Source organism: Rhincodon typus, chromosome 6, assembly GCF_021869965.1.
Source record: "Rhincodon typus isolate 14 chromosome 6, sRhiTyp1.1, whole genome shotgun sequence".
In the NCBI taxonomy this organism is placed as follows: domain Eukaryota; kingdom Metazoa; phylum Chordata; class Chondrichthyes; order Orectolobiformes; family Rhincodontidae; genus Rhincodon; species Rhincodon typus.
The window spans coordinates 11402968-11424217 of NC_063337.1; the positions used below are offsets into that span (position 1 = coordinate 11402968).

General features: G+C 39.6%; 1 protein-coding gene across 1 annotated transcript in view; it reads left to right on the plus strand.

Annotated features, from left to right (window-relative positions):
* Nucleotides 1-21250, plus strand: part of dhrsx (dehydrogenase/reductase (SDR family) X-linked) — a 242893-nt gene that overhangs the window by 94248 nt on the left and 127395 nt on the right. The window contains exon 3 of the mRNA XM_020515831.2: nucleotides 3371-3439. Within this exon, the coding sequence (XP_020371420.2) occupies nucleotides 3371-3439 (69 nt within the window). The remainder of the gene's footprint in view (nucleotides 1-3370; nucleotides 3440-21250) is intronic.

Consider the following 21250-nt stretch of genomic DNA (forward strand, 5'->3'; position numbering starts at 1 on the left):
TTGTGACTGTACTTTCTCCAATGTATGCATATCTTTCCTAGAATGTGGCACACAGAACTGTAGAAAATACTCCAGCTGAGGTTTAACAAGTGTTTTATACAAATTCAACATCACCTCCTTGCTCTTGCGCTATGCCCCTTTTTATAAAGCCAAGTAAACTTTACTTCTCTGTCCAATTGCCCTATTGCCTTCAATTTTCTGTGCATAGATAATGCACTCCCTCTGCTTCTGCACCCCCTTTAGATTTGTGCCCCTATTTTATACCATCTTTCAATGTTATTCCTACAAAATACATCACCTCATATATCTCTACGTTGAACATCTGCCATATATCCACCCAGTCCACCTTACAGTTTATAATTTTTCCAAGTTCCGTGTCATCTGCACATGCTGAAATTGTACCCTGCACAGCAAGACCCAGATCATTAACATGCATCAGGAAAGTTAGGATCCCAGTACTGATCTCTGGGGAATTCCACTGCAAACAGCCCGCCAACCTGAAAAATATCCATTAACCGTTCTTTCTGTTTCCATCGCTCAGCCAATTTTATATCCACATTGCTGCTGACCCTTTTATTTTACTCACAGGTCTGTTGTGTGGCACTATATTAAGTGCCTTCTGAAAGCCCATGGACACCACATCAACAATGTTAACCACATTGAGTCTCTCTGTTACCTCTTCAGAAAACTCCGGAAAATTAGTTAAACACAATTTCCCCTTTCATTAATGTCATGGGGGGAGAATCAGAGAAATCAGTGGGATCTGGCTTGATTGTATTTGTTAATTTGATGTGCACTGTGGGGTATTAATCGCAGTACCTTATCGTGTTTACGTATGCTAATTCGGAGAGTTAGAAATAAGTTGTCCATGTATTGTTAGTTATATTGCTGTTCCGACTTTTATAGTCAATGTTGTTATTTCTTCAAAATCGTGTACTTCTGTGGCTTTATTGTAATTGCATGGTTCCTGAATCTCATCTTATGTCCATCAAAAATAAAAGATGAGTGGTCCCTAATCAGATACTGTGTAGTTCAGATGTCTTTGTACAGGACAACTAAAGATCAGCACTCCTAAATTAGAGCCTGCCTTACTCTGCTTCTTTCTCCAAGTAATTCTGAATCAAACTGCTTTTCAGTGAGCCCTGAACTGTCCTAAGTGACCTAAAGAAAATCTTGCAAAAAGCCTCTCCCCTATTGCTGGGCAGAATTGAATGTTGCCACCCCACAACTTTTGGAACTAAATGTTAGTTTTCACAGAGGACACTGCTCAACATGAAGAAAAGGATATAACTGGAGGATGTCCTCATAAACTATATTGCTGTGCCTTTTTTTTTTGATGAGGCAAATCCTGGACTTCTCTTCAGAACAACACTGTGGTATGTTTACACCATGCAGACTGCAACAGTTCAAGAAGGCAGCTTTCCACCAGCTTCTCAAAACAATTAGGAATGGGCAATGAATACTGATCTTGCCAATGATGCTAACATTCTACGATTGAATTTTTTAAAAAGTTGTGCAAATTAGAAAAACCAGTAAAGCAAATTGAGCGGTTATGATTAGGTGACACCAAGATTGGGTTTGAGAAATACCTATAAAGAATGCAAGCATGGATATATCTTCATTACATGACACAGAGGTTTAATTTACCCAATAATTCAGACCGACATTTATTGCGTATCCCTCGTTGCGATGTGAAAGTGATGATAGGTTTCTGAAATGAATTTTTAATTTAAAATAATAACTTTTTTCTTGGAGGTAATTTACTGAGGATTGAAGTGAGTGTGTTCAGCTGCATTGCAGCATGATCATTATGCTTAACTGTGCCCTGAGCAATCCTGTGAATATTAGTATTGCAAAGCTCAAGTTTTCACATCTCCTGATTTCACTTCATCATTAGCTGAGAATATTGAAAGCAAGGCCAAATAAATTTTTTGCCAAAAGTGCAATTTCTCTAGCTTCCTGAGGAGTGCCCAATATTTTTGACAAGTAGACCCATCACTATGTCACTTAGCAGACTGCTAGCAGGGATCTATAAGCAGGTCGACTTATTCAGAGCCAGTGTGTTTGTTCACTGAGATTGGTGTTGAGGTGCATCAAGTTATATTGCCACTGCAAGATGGAGATGTTTATACTGCAGCAAACAATAAGCCATTTTAGCTTCAGTAAAACTCCACACCCTCTCACAGAAGATATACAAACTCATACATTAAATCTATCTATTCACACTTATTCTGCCATTTGAAATTACTTTTACCAATTTTAATTGGCAGCCATAGTTTCTGACTGGTCTTCTGTCCAACTATGGCATAATATACATCTCAGCTGGCTGGATGGCTGGTTTGCAGTGTAGAGTAACACCAACAATGTAGGTTCAATTCCCACACTGGCTGAGGTTACCATGAAGGACTATCCTCCTCAACCTGTCCCCTCACTTGAGGTGTGGTGACCCCCATGTCAAACTACCATCAGTCATTTTTCGCTGATGAATAACTCTATCGTCTGGTAAGACTATGGCGAATTTACCTTTACTTTTACACCTACACTGGACCTGTCTCCCTTCTCTACGACAGCTCCCATTTCCTTTGCCTTTTGTTCTGTGACACTAATGTCCTTTAGGGAAGGAAACTGCCATGCATACCTCATCTGGCCTACATGTGACTCCAGACTCTCAGCAATGTTGTTGAACCCGGGCATTTGGGATGGGCAGTAAATGCTGGCCTGGCCTGCAATGCCCACATTTGTGAATGAATAAAAATAAACCAGTGACTTCAAACCTCCCTTGCCTTCTAACATTAACTAAATTTTCCCTTCTGTTTCACATGCCCCTTCTCACTTCTTTCCGAAACTCATCGCTTTTCCATCTCTCTCCTCAGTTCCAAAAATAAGTCATGCCTGACTTGAAGTGTTAACTCTGATTCTGTCTGCATAGATGCTGCTTGACCTGCTGAGTTTTATCAGTGACCTTGTTAAGTGGTGGAGAAGGCTCAAGGGGTGTGCTCCTGACTGTTCTGTTTGTAAGAATGGTTAGAAATGAACCAAATGAGCACTTGTAAAGGCCATCTTAAGACATTTGCAAATGAATTGCCCATGAATCGAAAGATCTTGTTGCCTTCTATGGTAAACGAAGGTAGTCAACAGCTCCTTCTCCGATATCAAAGAGATGGTTATCATGGCTATTCAGATGCTGTTCATGTTTGTATTCTCCTTATGTTTGTGTGTGTACAGATAGCTAAGCAGCCAATGAAAGAAGGAATGACAATCACTGACAAGCTTTTTCTCCCTTGCCAGTGCACATTTGCTAGTGGCTGGCACACATCCTTTGCTTTTGAGGGCAGCCTAGTAACAGTTTTGCATTTCTTTCTTGTTTCAGCTGGAAATCACAAAAATCAGGGACAACTATCCGTAAGCAGAATTGTCCAGGAAACTGGGAATGAGAAAGGTAACATTTATCCCTTTCTCCAGGAAGTATCTGGATTGTTTGTAACCTCTTAACTCCTTCAGTAGATTTTCAGTTAGAAAGAACAAGGGACAGAAGAAAATTCTGTTTTCTTAAGAGAATTGGTACAACCTCTGCAAAAATGGTTACGGTTAATGAGAGTAAGAAGCTCAACTGCATCATGAAGCAATCTATGAATAGTGTTAGTAAAAAGATCAGTTACAATGCTTTTTGTTCTTAAATTGTCTGTCTTATGACGAGGTGAGGAGCACCCAGATTACCTCAATAAATTATGTCACATTCTTAACTGGCTCAGGAGGGTTAATATTGGCTGATGTTTCACCTGACTGAAGCACGTAATGACATTTTTGACAGAGTATTTGAGAGATTAGCAGGCTGAAAAAGGCAGAATGGCCTACACCTGCAGTGAGGACAATAATAAATCTTTAGCACTCCACATTTTAAGAAACTCTAATCATTTTCTTAATATTTATTGATTGTGATTAGTTCATGAATACAGGCATCATTATTGTGTTCCTGAAATTTTAAAGAATGGAGTGGGAAACTGAGAGGACCACAGGGAAAAGAATTCTTCCTCTTGAGTATTGCTGAATAGGACACATTTTTGTCATAGCTTTTCATCTTATACTCATCAGGACATTTCTCAACAATGCAAATTCAAGCAGAAAACCAACATTTATTGTGCCTAAGTATACTTGTATTTATGCAGTATCCATTTTTGCTCTCCTCTGAAAGTGTATTCTTATGGAATGCCCAGATGAGTGCAAGATGAAAAACTTCAACAAAATGTGACCTTTTCCAGAAATGCTAACTTCTAAAAGGAAGAGATAATGAGAAATTGACTTAAGTTCTTTACTACCAAATGACTAATTCTTTTCCTTTTAGCATATTTAGATTATGTACTCCTCTGCTGGTGTCAGCTTAGTCAGACCACACTTAACATGGCTGGTTGCTAATTCATGGACACTTGTCTCCTTGATTTTCCTCATGCTTGATGAGACATGGTGCCCTTCAAGTGATGTAACTAATTGTCTCTCTCTAATGGAAAGAAATTCTTGTGGCCTTTTGTGAACTATAGCAAATTATTTCTACAAAATGTTACAAACATGGAAACACTGCAGAGTTTTCAGAAATTTTAGATAGGTAGTAGAACTGTGAGGTTACACCTAACCGGAAAGGAGTAACAGGTCGGATCTTTTACACCTGAGAAAGGAAGACTGATGAGCAACCCGATAAAGTCTTTAAAAGTATGAAGGATTTTAATAGATTAGACACACAAAGAGAATGTTTCCATTTAAGGGCGAGGAGCAAAATTAAAAGCCATCAATATAGGACAGACACCAAGAAATCACATAACGAATTCCAATTTTTTACCCAGATAATAGTTAAATGTGGAACTCGCTGCCACTTGGAGAGGTTGAAGTGGACAGTATAGAGGCAATTAGGGAAATAGAGGGTGATATTGATTGAGTTAGATGAAGAAGGTAGGACAGACACTCTGATGGAACATAAATGTCAGAGTTGGTTGGGCTGAATGGCCTGTTTCTGTATTGTATGTTCAATGTAACTCCAGTTGGCAGTGATGCATATTACAGCTGCCGCAGCCTGTGCTAACACAATACCTTGTACTGTGCCAACATGGCACCTCACAGTACTGTTAAAAATCAACTAAATCCTAAATGAATTTGCCTCAGTTTTTCAAAACTCCAATTTTCAAACAATTTCTGTTGATGCTTTCGAATTTTCTGGAGATGATAATGATTTAAGTGATTGTTAGGTTTTCCAGCTTAGTGTGATTATTGATTACTAATGTCCTTTAAGAAAAGCAGTCTACCAACCTTACCTGGTCTGGCTAACAGGTGATTCTAGATCCACAGGACACTACATTGCCCTCTGAAATGGTCTAGTGAACCACTGAAAAGAAGGTAAATTAGAGATGGGTGAAAAAAATGCTGTTCCAGCCTGTGATGCCCACATCCCATAAACAAATAAAACAAGAGGAAATGGGCAGAATAAAACAAATCATTGATCATAATTCTTTGCAGCTCTTTGACCATATTAAAGATGTTCTGTTATGGCTGCTTCCTTTTCAAAGTTAGAAGATTCTAACATTTAAGTGTGGGGTAAGTTTTATTGCCCATTCATGTATCATACCAGCGGGGCTAGTGGTTTATGGTGACTAAGTCAATCATATTGTTTGTTTCCTGTTTGGGGATCTGAAATGTTTACTTGGATTTACAGGTAGCATTTTGCAATTCCACCTTTTTCCAAGAAAAATCACAAACTTCGCTTGTAAAAGAATGGGATTTACTTCACCGATAACTTGCACTTGGTTCATCATGTTAATCTTGTGTCATGGGTCAAAAAAAGAATTGGGTAAATTTAAATTATGATTGCTTTTCCTCTCTTAAGCCTTGGACAGTGAGGTATTGCTTGTTTTACTTCTTGCTTTTTTGATTCCCATCCCTCATTTAGGTAGGCCAAACACCAGTTCCCCAAACACCAGTTTTTGGATTCCAATTCTTGAAATAAATGCACAGCAAGACCCTTTAAGATGGAATGAAAGGTAGACTTTATTAACAAAACATTCACAACCCTGGGGAATTGGTTTGCTATTCTATTACACACGCATGCACTTGGGAAATTAAGACAGAAGAAGAAATAAGTGACAAGTTACACATTTTTGTAAAATCAGAGGTACTAAAAAGTAGTTTGTGTGAGTTACAACTTCCTTGATGTCAGTTAGCAACAATAGTTTCCTCAGTGAGTTGGGATCAGTTGTGTTCTTTCTTGCAGGTAAAATATAGCCTTTTTCCCAGCTAGCAACTTAGACACAGAGATGGAGTGTCCAGTTCTCCTTGTGGAAGATCAAATTGCAACCAACATTGAATATGGGAATTGGATACTTAAACAATTTGACAAGCTTAGATTTCAGTCATGTGATGAAGACAGGCAACCAGGTATTCATGGCATATCTCAGTGGGATAATTAGAAAGCCATTGAGCTAACAATGTAACTTTATTTGATCCATCTGAGTTTCCATTGTGAGATGATGAGGTATCTGCAAAAGCATTACTGCCCATTTTAACACAATAGGTTTTGTTGTTTTTCTTGGTCCAGAGCTGGCGAAAGCAGATATAAAAAAGCAAAGATTGACTGAAACATCAATAAGGAGGAATAAAATAGATCATGAGAGAAATCTAGCGAGAAATATCAAAAGATAGTGAGATTTCCTTCAGCAAAAGCATTAACAAAGTGAATGCTCGTATGAGTTGAGAATTAAAAATGGAAAGTAAGGAGTTAGCAGGTGAATTGAACAGGTTATTTTGCGTTTTGAAGAAGGGTCACTGGACCCAAAAAATTTAATTTTTATTTCTCTCCAGAGATGCTGCCAGACCTGCTGAGATTCTCCCTCAATTTCTGTTTTTGCTTTAAGTTTTTTGCATTGGTCTTCACCGTACAGAGCACAAGTAACATCCCAGAAATAGCTGTAAATCAACTGGTCCTGATGGACTTCATTGTTGTGTGATGAAGGAGTAAAAACAACTCATGAACAGCAGGTACCAAATTTAAGGGAAAACACGTATAATTGTGCAATTATATTGGACAGAATATTGGACAGAATAAACTAACAAAGAAAGATGAATAAATTAATAAGGAGGTGAAAATTACAAGAGAAAGCTAGTCCGAAATATAAAAACAGATATCAAGTGTTTCTATAATTATTGATAAAAGTAACAAGTTGTGGAAAATGAGTATTTCTTATAGAAAGTGAGACTGGGGAAAATATAATGGAAAATAAAGAGATATTCGATGAATTGACCAGGCATTTTACATCTGACATTGCTACAGAGTATACAAGTAAGATCCCAGCAGCAGCTACTAACCGTGGAAATCAAAGGGAAGGAGGAAGGAACTCAGAAAAACTGCAATGATCAGAGAAGTGACAATGTGTAAATTGTTGTAGCTACAGGCTGACAAATGCCTGGGTCCTGAGTAATTTAATACTAGTGTCTTAAAAGATAGTAGATGCACTTACTATTGGCCTTAACGTGGATCCCAGCGGAACTAATCTCTGCATTCTGCCAGTCAGCCAATCCTCTATCCATGCCTTCTGTGTGGTTATTGTTTTGAGACTTCTGCACGACTCCCACAGTTATCTTATTGCATTTAATTTTTCTCATTTCTCCCCAACCACTACTACACCTTGATTTACTGAACTTAGATCATCCTTCTCTATTCTGCTCAACCATCATTAATTAATAGAGCCATACCTCCACTTTATTCAAAGCTTCCTAACCTTTCTAATTGTCTTGTACTGAGCAACATTCATGTCCCAATCTATTTCATCATGCAGCCATGTCTCTGCAATTGCTATCGAATCACATTTACCTGTTTCTATTTGTGCGATCATTTCAGCAGTTTTTTCTTCCAAATCATACATGCATTCAGACATAAGATTTTTAAGCTGCCTTGTCATCAAGCAGACAGATTTGTCTATAAATCCCATTATTTGGATTTTCATCCTCTTCACAAATGATTTTTGTGATACGTTGTTACACAATCAGAATTGCATATCAAAAAACTCTTTGCAACGGAGATTATATCTTGTCCGATTATCTGTAATAAGTAGCGTGACATGTCAACTCTCAAGGTTTTTCAGTGAAATTAAGCCTCTTACACAACCTGGCAAAGGGAGCCTGAAGACATGCTGTTTTTCATAGGCCATCATCTCCTTGGGGAATACTTTAAAATTTTGCAATTGTTAAATCCTTGATTCATCTGGCAGACAGCAGAATGATCTCTGCAGTATACACAGGGTTTAGAATTGGAATGAGTTCAGTTATTTGCTACTTGCTTCTATTCCACATTTTCTGGCATTTTTCTTCCACTTGTTGCTTAGGGAACCAGGTCGGGACCTGGGTTTTTGACGCTGTTTGCGATCTGCAGCTTGTTTGCAGAAAACAGCTTCACAGCCTCTGAAGTTACCACTGGCTTTATTTTTTCAAATACTGCACTCAATCCTTGACCATGCCATGCAAAATCACATTCATCACTCTTAAAAGACTCAATCTCTAGCTATTGTTAACTTACTGCACAGTAAGTAATTATACTTTCTGAATATTGGTCTACATGCAACTTTTGCATCAAATATGATAGAACAAACAATGTTCCATTCACATTTAATAAAATCATGTAAAAGTGGTTTTGTTATAAATTGATTTATGATCAGTTTATATGAAGTTCAGTTAATTTGATTCTGCTTCAATAATGTAAAATGGCGACTGAATATGACCTTCCTTCCAAAATATTAATCTAAAGATGAGGAAAATGATCATTTTGATGTCAAGTAGTTTAAATGCTAAAGCGTCATGTCATTGTTTCTATCTGTTTATGTGACAGAGCGTCATTGATGGTGTTTTGTGTAAGTGACCCATAGTCTGGAGATCCAGTGCAGTGGAGACTTAGTTCATCCCTTTGCTCCCTTTTTACTTCTCATGTGACATCTGGACCTGGGCTTCTGTGCTTTCATTACAATGTCCCAACAATAGAATCACATGACCAGGAAAATCTGAATCTATAAATCAGATGACAGGATTAGGGAGATTAGAGAAGTATAATCATGGAATCACAGAATTATTACATTGCAGAAGAGTCCTTTCAGCACATTGTCTCTACACCAGGTCTCTGAGTGAGCACTTTATTTAGTGCGTTTAGCCAGTTGTCTGTTGCAACCCTGCACATTGTTGCTTTTCAAATTTCAGTCTGACTCACTTTTGACTGCCTGCATTCAACCTGTCTTTACCACACTGTCCAGCAGTGCATTCCAGACCCTGACTGTCACGACATCAAAAAGATTTTTCTCAGATAGCTTTTGCAAGTTTTGCCAATTATCAGTTAAGAACATAGAACAGTACAGCACAGGAATGGGCCCTTCAGCCCTCGATGTTGCTGTGGCAGTTTTAATAATGTCAATCTAGGAAGCCAATGGGCAGAGTTCATTCTCCAGCAACCCAAAATACAGACCTAACAAATGTGAAAGCTTGGAATTTGGAATAGAAGCAGGCAGAAAATCAAATGGGGAAAGTGGTTTTTGATCATTAAGAAATTGAGCATCACCCTCTTGCCCTTCCTTTATAGTCATTGATTTAAAGAAAGAAGCTTGACACCACCAAGGACAAAACACCCCACTTGTTTGGCACCTTTTGCGCCATCTTAAGCATTCATTCCCTTCACCATTGACAAGATACGCTGCAGCAACCTATTAATGTTCTTTCAACAGCACCTTCCAAATTTACCACTTAGCAGGTCCAGGGCAGCAGATACATGGATGCTCTACCATGTGCAAGTTCCCTTCCAAGTCACACACCATCCTGACTGAGAATTCTATTGCTCTTCCTTCACTGTTGCTGGATAAAAATGCTGCATCTCCTTCATAACGGCACCATGAACTGCACCCACGAGAAGGCAGCTCAACACTGTCTTCTTGAAGGAAATTAGGTTTGAGCAAGAAATGGTAGGCTAGGTGATGTCCACGCTCTGTGCACAAATAAAAGAAAGGGTAGCTATAGGATCAAGGGTAGCTTATATGGCCTATTAGAGATTAAGTTAGTCCCTAATGAGTTTCATAAGGTAATTGTCTGTATCACTTTATGGTTGATAAAAATGGTAACTCATGATTTTTATATCACGTCTCTTAATCTCCAAGAGTTAGTCTTCTGATTTGTGAGATGATGGTGTTGGTCCACTCTAATTGTGTGCCATCATTTTATCTTGTTTTCTCCACAACTCAAAAGTATTTTTGCTTGCTTTCAACTTGAAGGTCCCTTGAAGGAGACATTGTCTTTGTGTTTCAGCCAGAGATTATGTGTTTTGATTGCCTTTCATTGTCTTTCTCCTAGCGACGCTATAGACTTTGAGTTTTTATTGGTCTGTCTCTTGCGAGTGCGATTCACTGGAGGCTGTAAATGTGACAATAGCATCAGACAGGTTACGCATTTTTGAACAAAATGTAATAAAGTGCGTCATCCATTTCCTTAACGGATCATTCACCTTTAAGGATGTTGGAAAGGACCACTGCTCTACATAAATCAAAAGTAGGAAATGAAAGGCTATAAATCACCCATGTTATTCTCTTCATTGTAAGGAGAATAAAACCAACCATGAGGAAGAAGGTTATTAAAATTGTGTTGAAGAGGTCAGAAATATATTTTCATTGCATTTTTAATCTATTGCATAGTGGGCAAATCTATACTTGCTCTTATTGTGGGATAACTATAGATTTTGTAACATTCCACCGAACATTCATGAATTACAAGCCTTCTCTGAGATTTCTTAATGCCTCTGTCTGATTAGAGGGTTATGTTGCAAATTAAACTGCCTTTAATCATCATGATAACACTGTGCATTAAACGCATTGTTCAGTGGCACAGAACAGGGCTGAATGCAAGTTCAGCTTGATGTGTGACATTGAGCTGATAGGTACTGAACTGAGAATGCCAGCGAAAATATCAAGGAATATAGAAATGAAACAGCAGAACTAGATCTGGAAGATCCTGGCACTGATTGTCAGACAAGGGCAACCAGCTTTGGTGGCCTGGCAGCAGGGCACATACTTGACTTCTTGGCTGTAGAGATGTTAGTTTAGGTAATAAATCATATTAGACAGTATTTCTTGCACAGAAGCAGACTATTCAGTCTGTCAGATCTATGCAGGTGGTTATGTTTTGCACCACCCTTCTCCAATTCTTCTAACCCCATCAATTGCTTAATTCTCCATCGTGTATTTATTTAAATACAATGCAACTCAGTTACTATTGTGGTAGTGTCCTGCATATTCTAACCATTCTCTGAGTAAAGAATGGTAGAGAATGTTTTCCAGAATTACCTGTGAGATTTTTTTCATGACTATCTTGCAATTTTGGCCCTTAGTTCTGGTCTCACTCTGAAGAGGGAACATATTCCATACTTTGACTTCAAGAAGCCAGTCTGTATCCACTTTTGAGTAGCAGGTCAAGGGAGTAACAAATTTCTGGTTGTGAAGGTCAAATGAAAACAAATGGCAGGAATTTTTTTGTTAAATTTAAGGAATACATCAGATGGCAGGAAGTGTGCATTGAGTCCCAGACACTGGATTTGATTAAGATCCAACTAGAAGCTGTAATAGGAATGTGACTGGGATGATAGGAAGGCAGAGAACAATGTGTTGAATGATCCTTAGTGGAAATAGAGGTCACTGTTTAAAAATAAGTGGTCACCACTTTAAGGGAGAGATGAGACTTTTTTTGTTTCATCAAAGGTTGAAAATCTTCGGAGCTGTCTTCCTCAAAAGTGAGTGGAAGCAGAGTCTTTGAATTATTTTTAAGGCAGAGGTAAATAGATTCTTGATCAACAAAGGTTGAAAGATTATCGGGGCTAGGCAAAAATAATTGGAATAATCAGATTAGTCATTATTTTAGTGAATGACAAAGCAGGTTGAGTGGCCTACTCCTATAAATTTGTATGTTCCTGGACCACTAAATCTTTTAGCATGTTCTACCATTTAGTTATATCATGCTAATCTGTGACCTACCTCAATAAATTTGCTATCTGACTCCACATATTCAAATGACTCATGACAAACCTATGAAGGAGGTGGGACTTGAACTTGGACCTCTGGCTTAGAGGTAGGGACGTTGCCAGTGCTGCACAAGAACTCTTCTAATTTTATTATGATGGTGAATTACAATAAGTGTTTGTGAGAGCCTTAATAAATATAATGAAACTGAAAAGAGATTTTGTGGAGTCATATTCAGTTGTTTTTAGGAATCAGGGAAAAGAGTAATGAATATCTGATTTGATGAAACCAATTTTTAAAATTCACTCATGGAATATGTTGAATCATTGGCTCGCCAACATTTATTGCCTGTCCCTAGTTGCTCTTGTAAGGTGTTGGTGAGCTGCTTTCTTGAACCACTGCAGTCCATGTGCTGTAGGGTAGGCCCACAGTGCTATTAGGGAGGGAATTGCAAGATTACGACAATGATAGAGCACAATATATTTCTGAGTGTGGATGGTGAATGATTAGGAGGGGAACTTCCAGGTGATGGTGTTCCCATCAGTCTGTTGCCCTTGTCCTTCTAGATGGAAATGTTTGTGAGTTTGGAAGATGTCTTTAGCAAATTTCTGCAGCATTTTGTAGATAATACGCACTGCTGCTGTTGAGCATCAGTGGTAGAGGGCGTAGATATTTTTGTGGTTGTGGTACCAGTCAAGTGGGCTGTTTTGTCCAGGATGGTGTCAACCTTCTTGAATGATGTTGGAGCTGCGCTCATCCAGGCAAGTGGGGAATATTCAATCTCACTCTTGACTTGTGCCATTTAGGTGGTGGACAGGCTTTGGTGAGTCAGAAAGTGAGTTACTCACTGCAGTATTCTTAGCCTCTGACCTGCTCTTGTAGCCACTGTGTTTATAAGATGAGTCCAGTTGAGCTTCTGGTCAATGGTAACCCCCAGGATGTTGATAGTGAGGAATTCAATGTTGGTAACACCATTGAATGTCAAGGTGCATTGGTTACATTGTCTCTAATTGGTGATGGTCATTGCCTGGCACTTGTATGGCGCGAATGTCTCTGGGATATTTTCTTAAGATGAGGGGCTGCTTTCCTTCTAGATGTTTTCTAATCAATGTAAATGCACATTTCTGCAACACTGGGGACTTGGACTGGGGTCACTACCAATGCTCCACCAGAGCCCTCCACTGATTTCCTTCAATACTGAATCATTCTGTGATTCTATTAAAGCATATGAAGTTAGTCCAAGTGGGCTATTGTGGCACAGTAATGGTGTTACTGCCTCTGGGCTAGAAGTTCAAGTCAGATTCAAGTCCACTGCTCTAAAGGTGTGTGATGACATGTCTGAGTGGGTTGATTAAAAATATATACAAGGATAGTCTTTGTGAATTTGTGCTTCTAGTATAGAGGTCAAAGTGTTCCATCTGATTTTAATCAATAGGATGTATCAATCCATTAAGCCTTACAGTAATTTAACAGAATTGTTAGTTCTTAAATTGTCTCAAGTGTGCTTTTGTATATCTGACCACTGGTATAGTTGCAGTGAAATTGTCGTCTAAAGAGACTCATTATATCGGCTGACATCTTGTGCTTTCTAATATACTTCTCTGTGTGTATTATAGGCCTGCACTCAATCAATGTGCACATCTGTTGATACAACTCCCTGAGCCCCATTTCTCAGAGATTGTAACTTTAAACCATCTTTCTCCCTATCAGTAAAGAGTTTTGTTTTCAGCCAGAGAAAATATACAGAAAGCTAATATGATTAGGTTGTTGCATTTCAGTAGATCACCTAGAGGTGAAATAATAAGAGGAGCAAGCAGTTGGACTTCTGGTCAGCTTGGATTAATGGTGGTATAAATGTAACATCAAGAATGTTGTAAGATGATTGCAAAATGCTACTGATCTTTGTAACCCACAAAATATGGAAACTTAATGTATCCTTGCCTTTGCTCTTAATGAAGCAGGGAGCTGCATTTTATAGTGCTTTTCACAGGATACCCCATATTGTTTTACAGCCAATTAAGTACTTCCTGAAGCGTAGTCACTGTTGTAATGTAGGGAAATGTGGCAGCTAATTTGTGTACTGCAAATTTCTCCAAACAGCAGAGGCAAATGAATGGATAAGCTGTTTTCATGATATGAAAACATATGAGGGATATGACCAGGACACCAGGGAGAATGCTGTACTTCAGCTAATGCCATGGAGTCTTTTATATCAATCTATAAATGGAGAGAGGGCTAAGTTTAACATTTTATCTCAAATGCTATCTGTGATTATGTATCATGCTTTGAGTTAGTACTTATTAATGGAATGATTGCCCAGTGTGGAACTCAACTCGCTGTTGCGGGGTTATGGAGAGATTCTTTCAAGGAGTGCTCATAGCTGCAGTCTTAAGGGAGCCCTTATGATGCTGTGGTAGTGTCCTTACCTCTGTGCTAGGAGGCATGGGTTCAATCCTCACCTGCTCCAGGGGGTGTGTAATAACATCTCCCAACAGGTTAATTAGAAAAATATCCAGGTACAGATTGAGAAGAGCAAATGTGCCTTGGCACGTGATGATCCTCTCATGATATCATGATAAAGATGTGCGGCTACTCAGAGTGAAGAGTAAATGTGGATGAATATACTTGAGTTGCAGTAAGTATTTATGTTCATGTGCATTTGATTAAATTGGTACGGTCGTTCAAAACCAAGCAACCTGGATCCGTCAGCCCTGTCAATGCCAACATTCCCTTTGTTCACCAATCTTGAACTCCTCTTCCTCAAAGCGTCTTGTGCGATTTGCTGCACTAGATTTATTAAAGCTATCAGCAGAGGCCTCAAGACCTTTCATGACACTGGAAACTTCAATGAATCCCTAAAGTGTGGAAGCAGGCCATTCGGCCCATTGAGTCCACACTGACCCTCGGAAGAGCATCCCACCCTATTTAGTATTTCTGGAGCACCTGGAAGAAACCCACACAGACACGGAAATTGTGCAAACTCCACATATATAGTTGTCCAAGGGTAGAATCGAACCTGGGCCTCTGGCGCAGTGAGGCAGCAATGCTGACCACTGAGTCACTGTGCTGCCTGGCTATTTGATTCTGCATTCATCTGTCTGGACTATGAATGTGCTGGTTCTCATGGTCCCAAAGTCACTCAGGAATTGGCACAGACTTAATTGGATCAATATACAATAATACCTAAGAAAAGAAGTAGGTCATTTAGCCCATCAAATCGGCTTCACCTTTTGATGTGATCAAGGCTGATCTGATAATCCTTCACTTTCCTGCCTTTTCCCCATAATTCGCTTACTGATTAAAAAACCATCTCAGCTTTGGATATTCTAAATGACATAGCCACTCTAGCCATTAGAGGCAAGGAATTCAATGGATTCAGAAAAGAAATTCCTCCTTTCTCTGCCCTAACTGGGTGACCCTATACTCTGAGATTATGCCCTCTGATTGAAGAATCTCCCACAGAGGGAAACAACCTTCACCATCTAGCCTGTCAAGTTCCCTGAGAATGTTATATGTTTCAATAAGGTCACCGCTTCCTTTCTAAACTCCAGTGACTACCCAACCTCTCCTCATGGGAAAATACTTCATGCCAACGTGCATAACCTCACATTTCCCCACATTATTTCTACCTGGCAAGTTTTTGGTCACTCACTTAACCTGTCTTTATCCCTCTATAGACTCTTTTGTGACATCCTTAGCACTTGTTTTCCCACCTATTTTTGTGTCATCCTCAAACTTGGTGATCGGATATTCAATTTCTCACCCAAGTCATTAATGGTGAACTGTGAATAATTGTGGCCCCAGCACTGGTCCCTGAGGCACTGAACTTGTCATCCTGAAAATGACCCCCCCCATCCCAATTCTCTGTCTTCTAATTGTTAGCTAATCTTCTATCCATGTTAATGTACTATTTCCAACATCATGGTCTCTAATTAAGTAGCCTTACATGCCTTTATGGGATGCCTTGTGGAAATCTAAATATATTACAAGTTCTGGTTCCCCTTTATCTATTCTCATTAAAGACTTCCAATAAATTTGTCAGGCATGCTTTCACTTTCAAAGATGTCATTGCTGACTCTGATGATGTGCTGTATTTCTAAACACCCTGCTAGCTATTACATCCATTGTAATAGACTCCATCATTTGCCCAATGACAGATTTTAAGCTGACTGGCCTGTAGTTACTTGTTCTTTTTTATCTCCATCCCTTTTTAAATAAGGCTGTTACATTAGCAGTTTTCTAATCCTCTGGGGCTTTTCTACTACTTGCTTCTACTAGCTACTTCCTGTAATATCCCAAGATGCTAACCGTTAGGTCCAAGAGATTTGTCAACCTTTAAACCTATTAGTTTTCCTTGTGCTGTTTGTCTAGTGATAGCCATTGTACTCCTCACCTTTTTTTGCCCCTTTGTTACTTGGCATTTTTGGAATGTTTTCTGTAAAGACTGACGTAAAATATTTATTCACCACCGCTGCCATTTCCTGGTTTTCCCCTTATGTCTTCCCCATTCTCATCCTGTAAAACCCGATGTTCACTTTGGCCTTTCTATTCCTTTTAATTTATTTAATTAGGCTCTTGCTGCTTGTTTTGATATGAGTTGCCAGTTTACTCTCAAGGTTTATTTTCTCCCTCTTTATTTTTTTTTGGCTTTTAGAACTCTCTCAATCCTCTGTCTTACTGTTAATCTTTACCATGTTGTATGTTTTTCTTTCAGTTTGATGCTGTCCTTAAGTTCCATGGTTCGCCATAGTTAGGATCCTTCTTTAATTGCGGTTGCGCATCAGTATTCTGTTCACTTGTGTCATGCTGTCATATTTTGACCTGATATGACGAAATGCCCGCACACTGCAGCAATTTAAGATACCAGTGAGCACAAAATGGCTATGAAAAGAATAAAGTGCCACACAATTGTCATCTGCTAACACCTTCACCCGTTTGTTTGTTAGTGTCTGGGCTTACATTCCAATTAGTACTGAGGGCGTGCTGCACTGTCAGAGATGCCATCTTTCAGATGACATGTTAAATCCAAGCCTGTCTCCCTCTCAGATTGGCTTCAAAGATGTCATGGTTGTATCTTCAGATAGAGCATTGCAATTGTCCTGGCCAATATTTGTTCTGCAAGGCGCAGGCTAAATTAGATGATCTGGCCATTATCACATTGCTTTTTGTGGAACTTTGCTGTGCAGAATTTGCCTGCCACATTTTCTACATTACCACAGTGACTACACTTCTACAGTTGTTTATTGGTTGTGAGATCTGAGGTCATGAAAGGCCAAAACCCTCTTACCCAAAACGTCAGCTTTCCTGCTGCTCTGATGCTTCCTGGCCTGATGTGTTCCTCCAGCTCCACACTGTGTTGTCTCTTACCCCTAGATTTGACTACTTCAAAGGGCAAATTCCAGGCTCTATTCCTATCTTTCATCCTCCATAAAGTTGAACTTATTCAAAGCTCTGTGGCCTGTACTTGCACCAAGTCGTGTTCACTCGTCACTGGTGTGCTCACTTACATATGTTTATTAGTAGTTGAATAGGGCCTTTGTTTTAAAATTCTCTTCCCTGTTTTAAATCCTTCCACGGTCTTGCCCCTCCCTTACCCTGTCATTTCCTCCAGTTCTACAACTCTCTGAAACATACACACTACTTTGATTCTTCCTGATTTTAATCATGCACTCATCATGACTATCATGTTTCAGCTGCTGATACCCTAAGTTATGAAATTCCACCTTTTTATACCTCTCTTCCTGTAACATTTTCTAAAATCTGCTTCTTGTCCAAAGCTTCTGACCAGTTACCCAATATTTCCTCAGTGGCTCATTATCAAATTACAGTGGATTTTTAAAAAAATTATTTGTGGAATGTGTGAGTCTCTGGCTGGGCCAGTACTTATTGCCCAACCTTACTTGTCCTTGAGAAGGGAGTGGTGAACTCAGGATGTAGGGGCACCCACAGATCAATTAGGAATGGAGTTCCAGGATTTTGACCCAGCGATTTTGAAGGAAGAGTGATAAAGTTCCAAGTCAGCATAGGGTGTGGCTTAAGAGGAACTTACAGAAGGGGGTATTACCATGGATCTGTTGTCTTTGTCCTTCTGAATGGTAGAGATTGCATGTTTTGAAGGTGTTGACAGAAGAGCGATGTTGAATTATTGCAGAGGATCTTGTGGATGGTATCTACTGCTGTAAATCGTTTGTGAAGGGAGTGAATGTTGAAGGTGATAGATGGGGTAGCAATCAAACATGCTGCATTCTCCCAGATGATGTCAAGTTTCTTGAGTGTTGTTGGAACTGTACTTGTCCAGGCAAGTGGGAAGTGCTCCATCACACTTAACTTTTGACTCGTAGAGAATGGACAGGCTTTAGGGAAACAAGAGATGATGATATGTGAAGGGCCCTGGAATGTTTTACTTCATTAAGAGTGCTACAATAATTTTTTGTTAAATAAATTCAAGTTTGATCTTTCTATGAAACATATGGCAGTCTGAGTTACTGCTAGTGTCTAGAGTCATATCGCATGGAAACAGACCCTTCGGTCCAACCAGTCCATGCTGAACATAATCCCAAACTAAATTAGTCCCATCTGCTGGCTCCTTATATCCCACCAAACCTTTCCTATTCATGTACTTATCTAAGTGTCTTTTAAATGTTGTAACTGTGCCCACATTGAACACTTCCTGAGAAAGTTCATTCCACACGTGAACCATCCTCTGTGTAAAAAATTTGTCCCTCATGTCTTTTTTAAATCCCTCTCCTCTCACTTTTAAAAACTATAAACCTTGAGAAGTCTTCCAACTACACAACATTTTCAGACCGTCTTGACTTGAATTAATGTTTGTGACTCACTGCCATTGTATGCATTGACATGAGCAGAAAAATCCATGAAGCTAGCTCACAGGGCATGTCAAATCTGCCAAGTTGTACATTGTATTCAATTTATCGAAGAGAGAGAAATTCTACAGAATTTCACTCCATTGCCCAATGACAGCCAAATAAAGTCTGACAATACTCACTCTTATTGTTCAAACGTGGTGTAGTTGCTTTACACTGGTGACCATTCTTGGCTCTCAATGACATTCACAATTGTCTTCATTTGACTGAGAATATGCAGTATTGATGTATGAAAAGCAGGTCAGACCTGGTAATTGCAGTTCATTTGTGTTCTTTGGATTAGTTATTTGTATTGGCCTTCCAACCTTTAGAAAGTTCAACAGGAAATAGCTCAGATAATTATACTGTAAATCTTGGCTATTGAATGCTGTAATATAACAATTTATATTCATTTCTAAGTAGACAGTGATCTTTTAATATTCATAAGTTAGCTGCTAATACTGCATGGGATGAATCTACTGCAGTTAAAGGGCAATTGTCAACGTAGAACAGAAGTCTCATTTGCGACATTTCCTGTTGGCATCATAGAATCTTGTAAGACAAAAGGAGACCATTTGTCTTCCTTTGCCTTTGCTGGTTGTTTTAATTGAGCCATCTAAATTACTCTACTCACCTGTTCTATACATGTAGCTCTAAAATGATTTTTTGTTTAAAAGGACTGCTAACGATTCCAAACTTTTGAGCACAAGTTTGGTTCAGTGCAGTTCGAGATTTTGCAATCTTTTGTGCTGGTATGACAATGTATTGCTCTAGAAGCTACTGCTCTCATTCATTAGACTGGTCAAACTCCAGATCAAATACTGCAAAGGCTATGGGCCCTGACAACATTCCAGCAATAGAACTGAAGACTTGTGCTCCAGAAATTGCCGCTCCCCTAGCCAAGCTGTTCCAGTAAGTTACAATACTGGTGTTTATCCGACAATGTGGAAAATTGCCCAAGTTTGTCCGGTACATAAAAAGCAGGAGAAATCTAACCCATCCAATTACCGCCCCATCAGCCTACTGTAAATCATCAGTAAAGTGATGGAAGGTGTCATCAACAGTGCTATCAGGCAGCACCTGCTCAGCAATAACCTGCTCAGTGACGCCCAGTTTGGGTTCCGCCAGGACCACTCAGCTCCTGATCTCACTACAGCCATGATTCAAACATGGACAAAAGAGCTGAATTTCAGAGGTGAGGTGAGTGTGACAGCCCTTGACATCAAGGCTGCATTCCACTGAGTGTGGTATCAAGGAGTCCTAGCAAAACTGGAATCAATGGGTATTGGGGGCAAACTCTGCGATGGTTGGAGTCATACCTAACACATAAGAAAATGGTCATGGTTGTTGGAGGTCAATCATCTCAGCTCCAGGACATCTCTGCACGAGTTCCTTAGGGTAGTGTCCTCAGCTAAACCATCTTCAGCTGCTTCAACAATGACCTTCCTTCCATCGTAAGGTCAGAAGTGGGAATGTTTGCTGATGATTGCACAATGTTCAGCACCATTCATGTCTCCTCAGATACTGAAGCAGTCTGTGTTCAAATGCAACAAGATCTGGTCAATATCCAGGCTTAGGTTGACAAGTGACATTTGCGCCACACAAATGCCAGCCTACGACCATCACCAATAAGAGACAATCTACCACCACCCCTTGACATTCAATGGTGTTACCATCACTGAATCCCCCACTATCAATATCCTGGAGGTTATCATTGACCAGAAACTCAACTGGACTCACCATATAAACTCAGTGACTACAAGAGCAGGTCAGAAGCTAGGAAAAACACTCAAGAAGCTTGACACCATCCAAGATAAAGCAGCCCGCTTGTTTGGCACTACATTCACAAGCATCCACTTCCTCCACCACTGACACTCAGTAGCAGCTGTGTGTACAAGATGCGCTGCAGAAATTCACAAAGATCCTCAGACAGCACCTGCCAAACCCTCGACCGCTTCCATCTAGAAGGACAAAGACAGCAGACATATGGGAACACCATCACCTTCAAGTTCCCCTCCAAGCCACTCACCATCCTGACTTGGAAATATATCGCCATTCCTTCATTGTCGCTGGGTCAAAATCCTGAAATTCCCTCCCTAATGGCATTGTGGGTCAACCCACAGCAGGTGGACTGCAGCAGTTCAAGAAGGCAGCTCTCAAGGGCAACTAGGGATGGGCAAGAAATGCTGGCCAGACAGCGACACCCACATCCCACAAATGAATAGAAAAAAAAATTAATCATCATTCAGAGACTCTGCTAATGGTCCCTATTTACAGGACTTTGAACAAGACCTAAAAATAAAGTTACATGACACCAGGTTATAGTTCCATGGGTTTATCTGAAATCATAAGCCTTTGAAGTGCTGCTGCTTT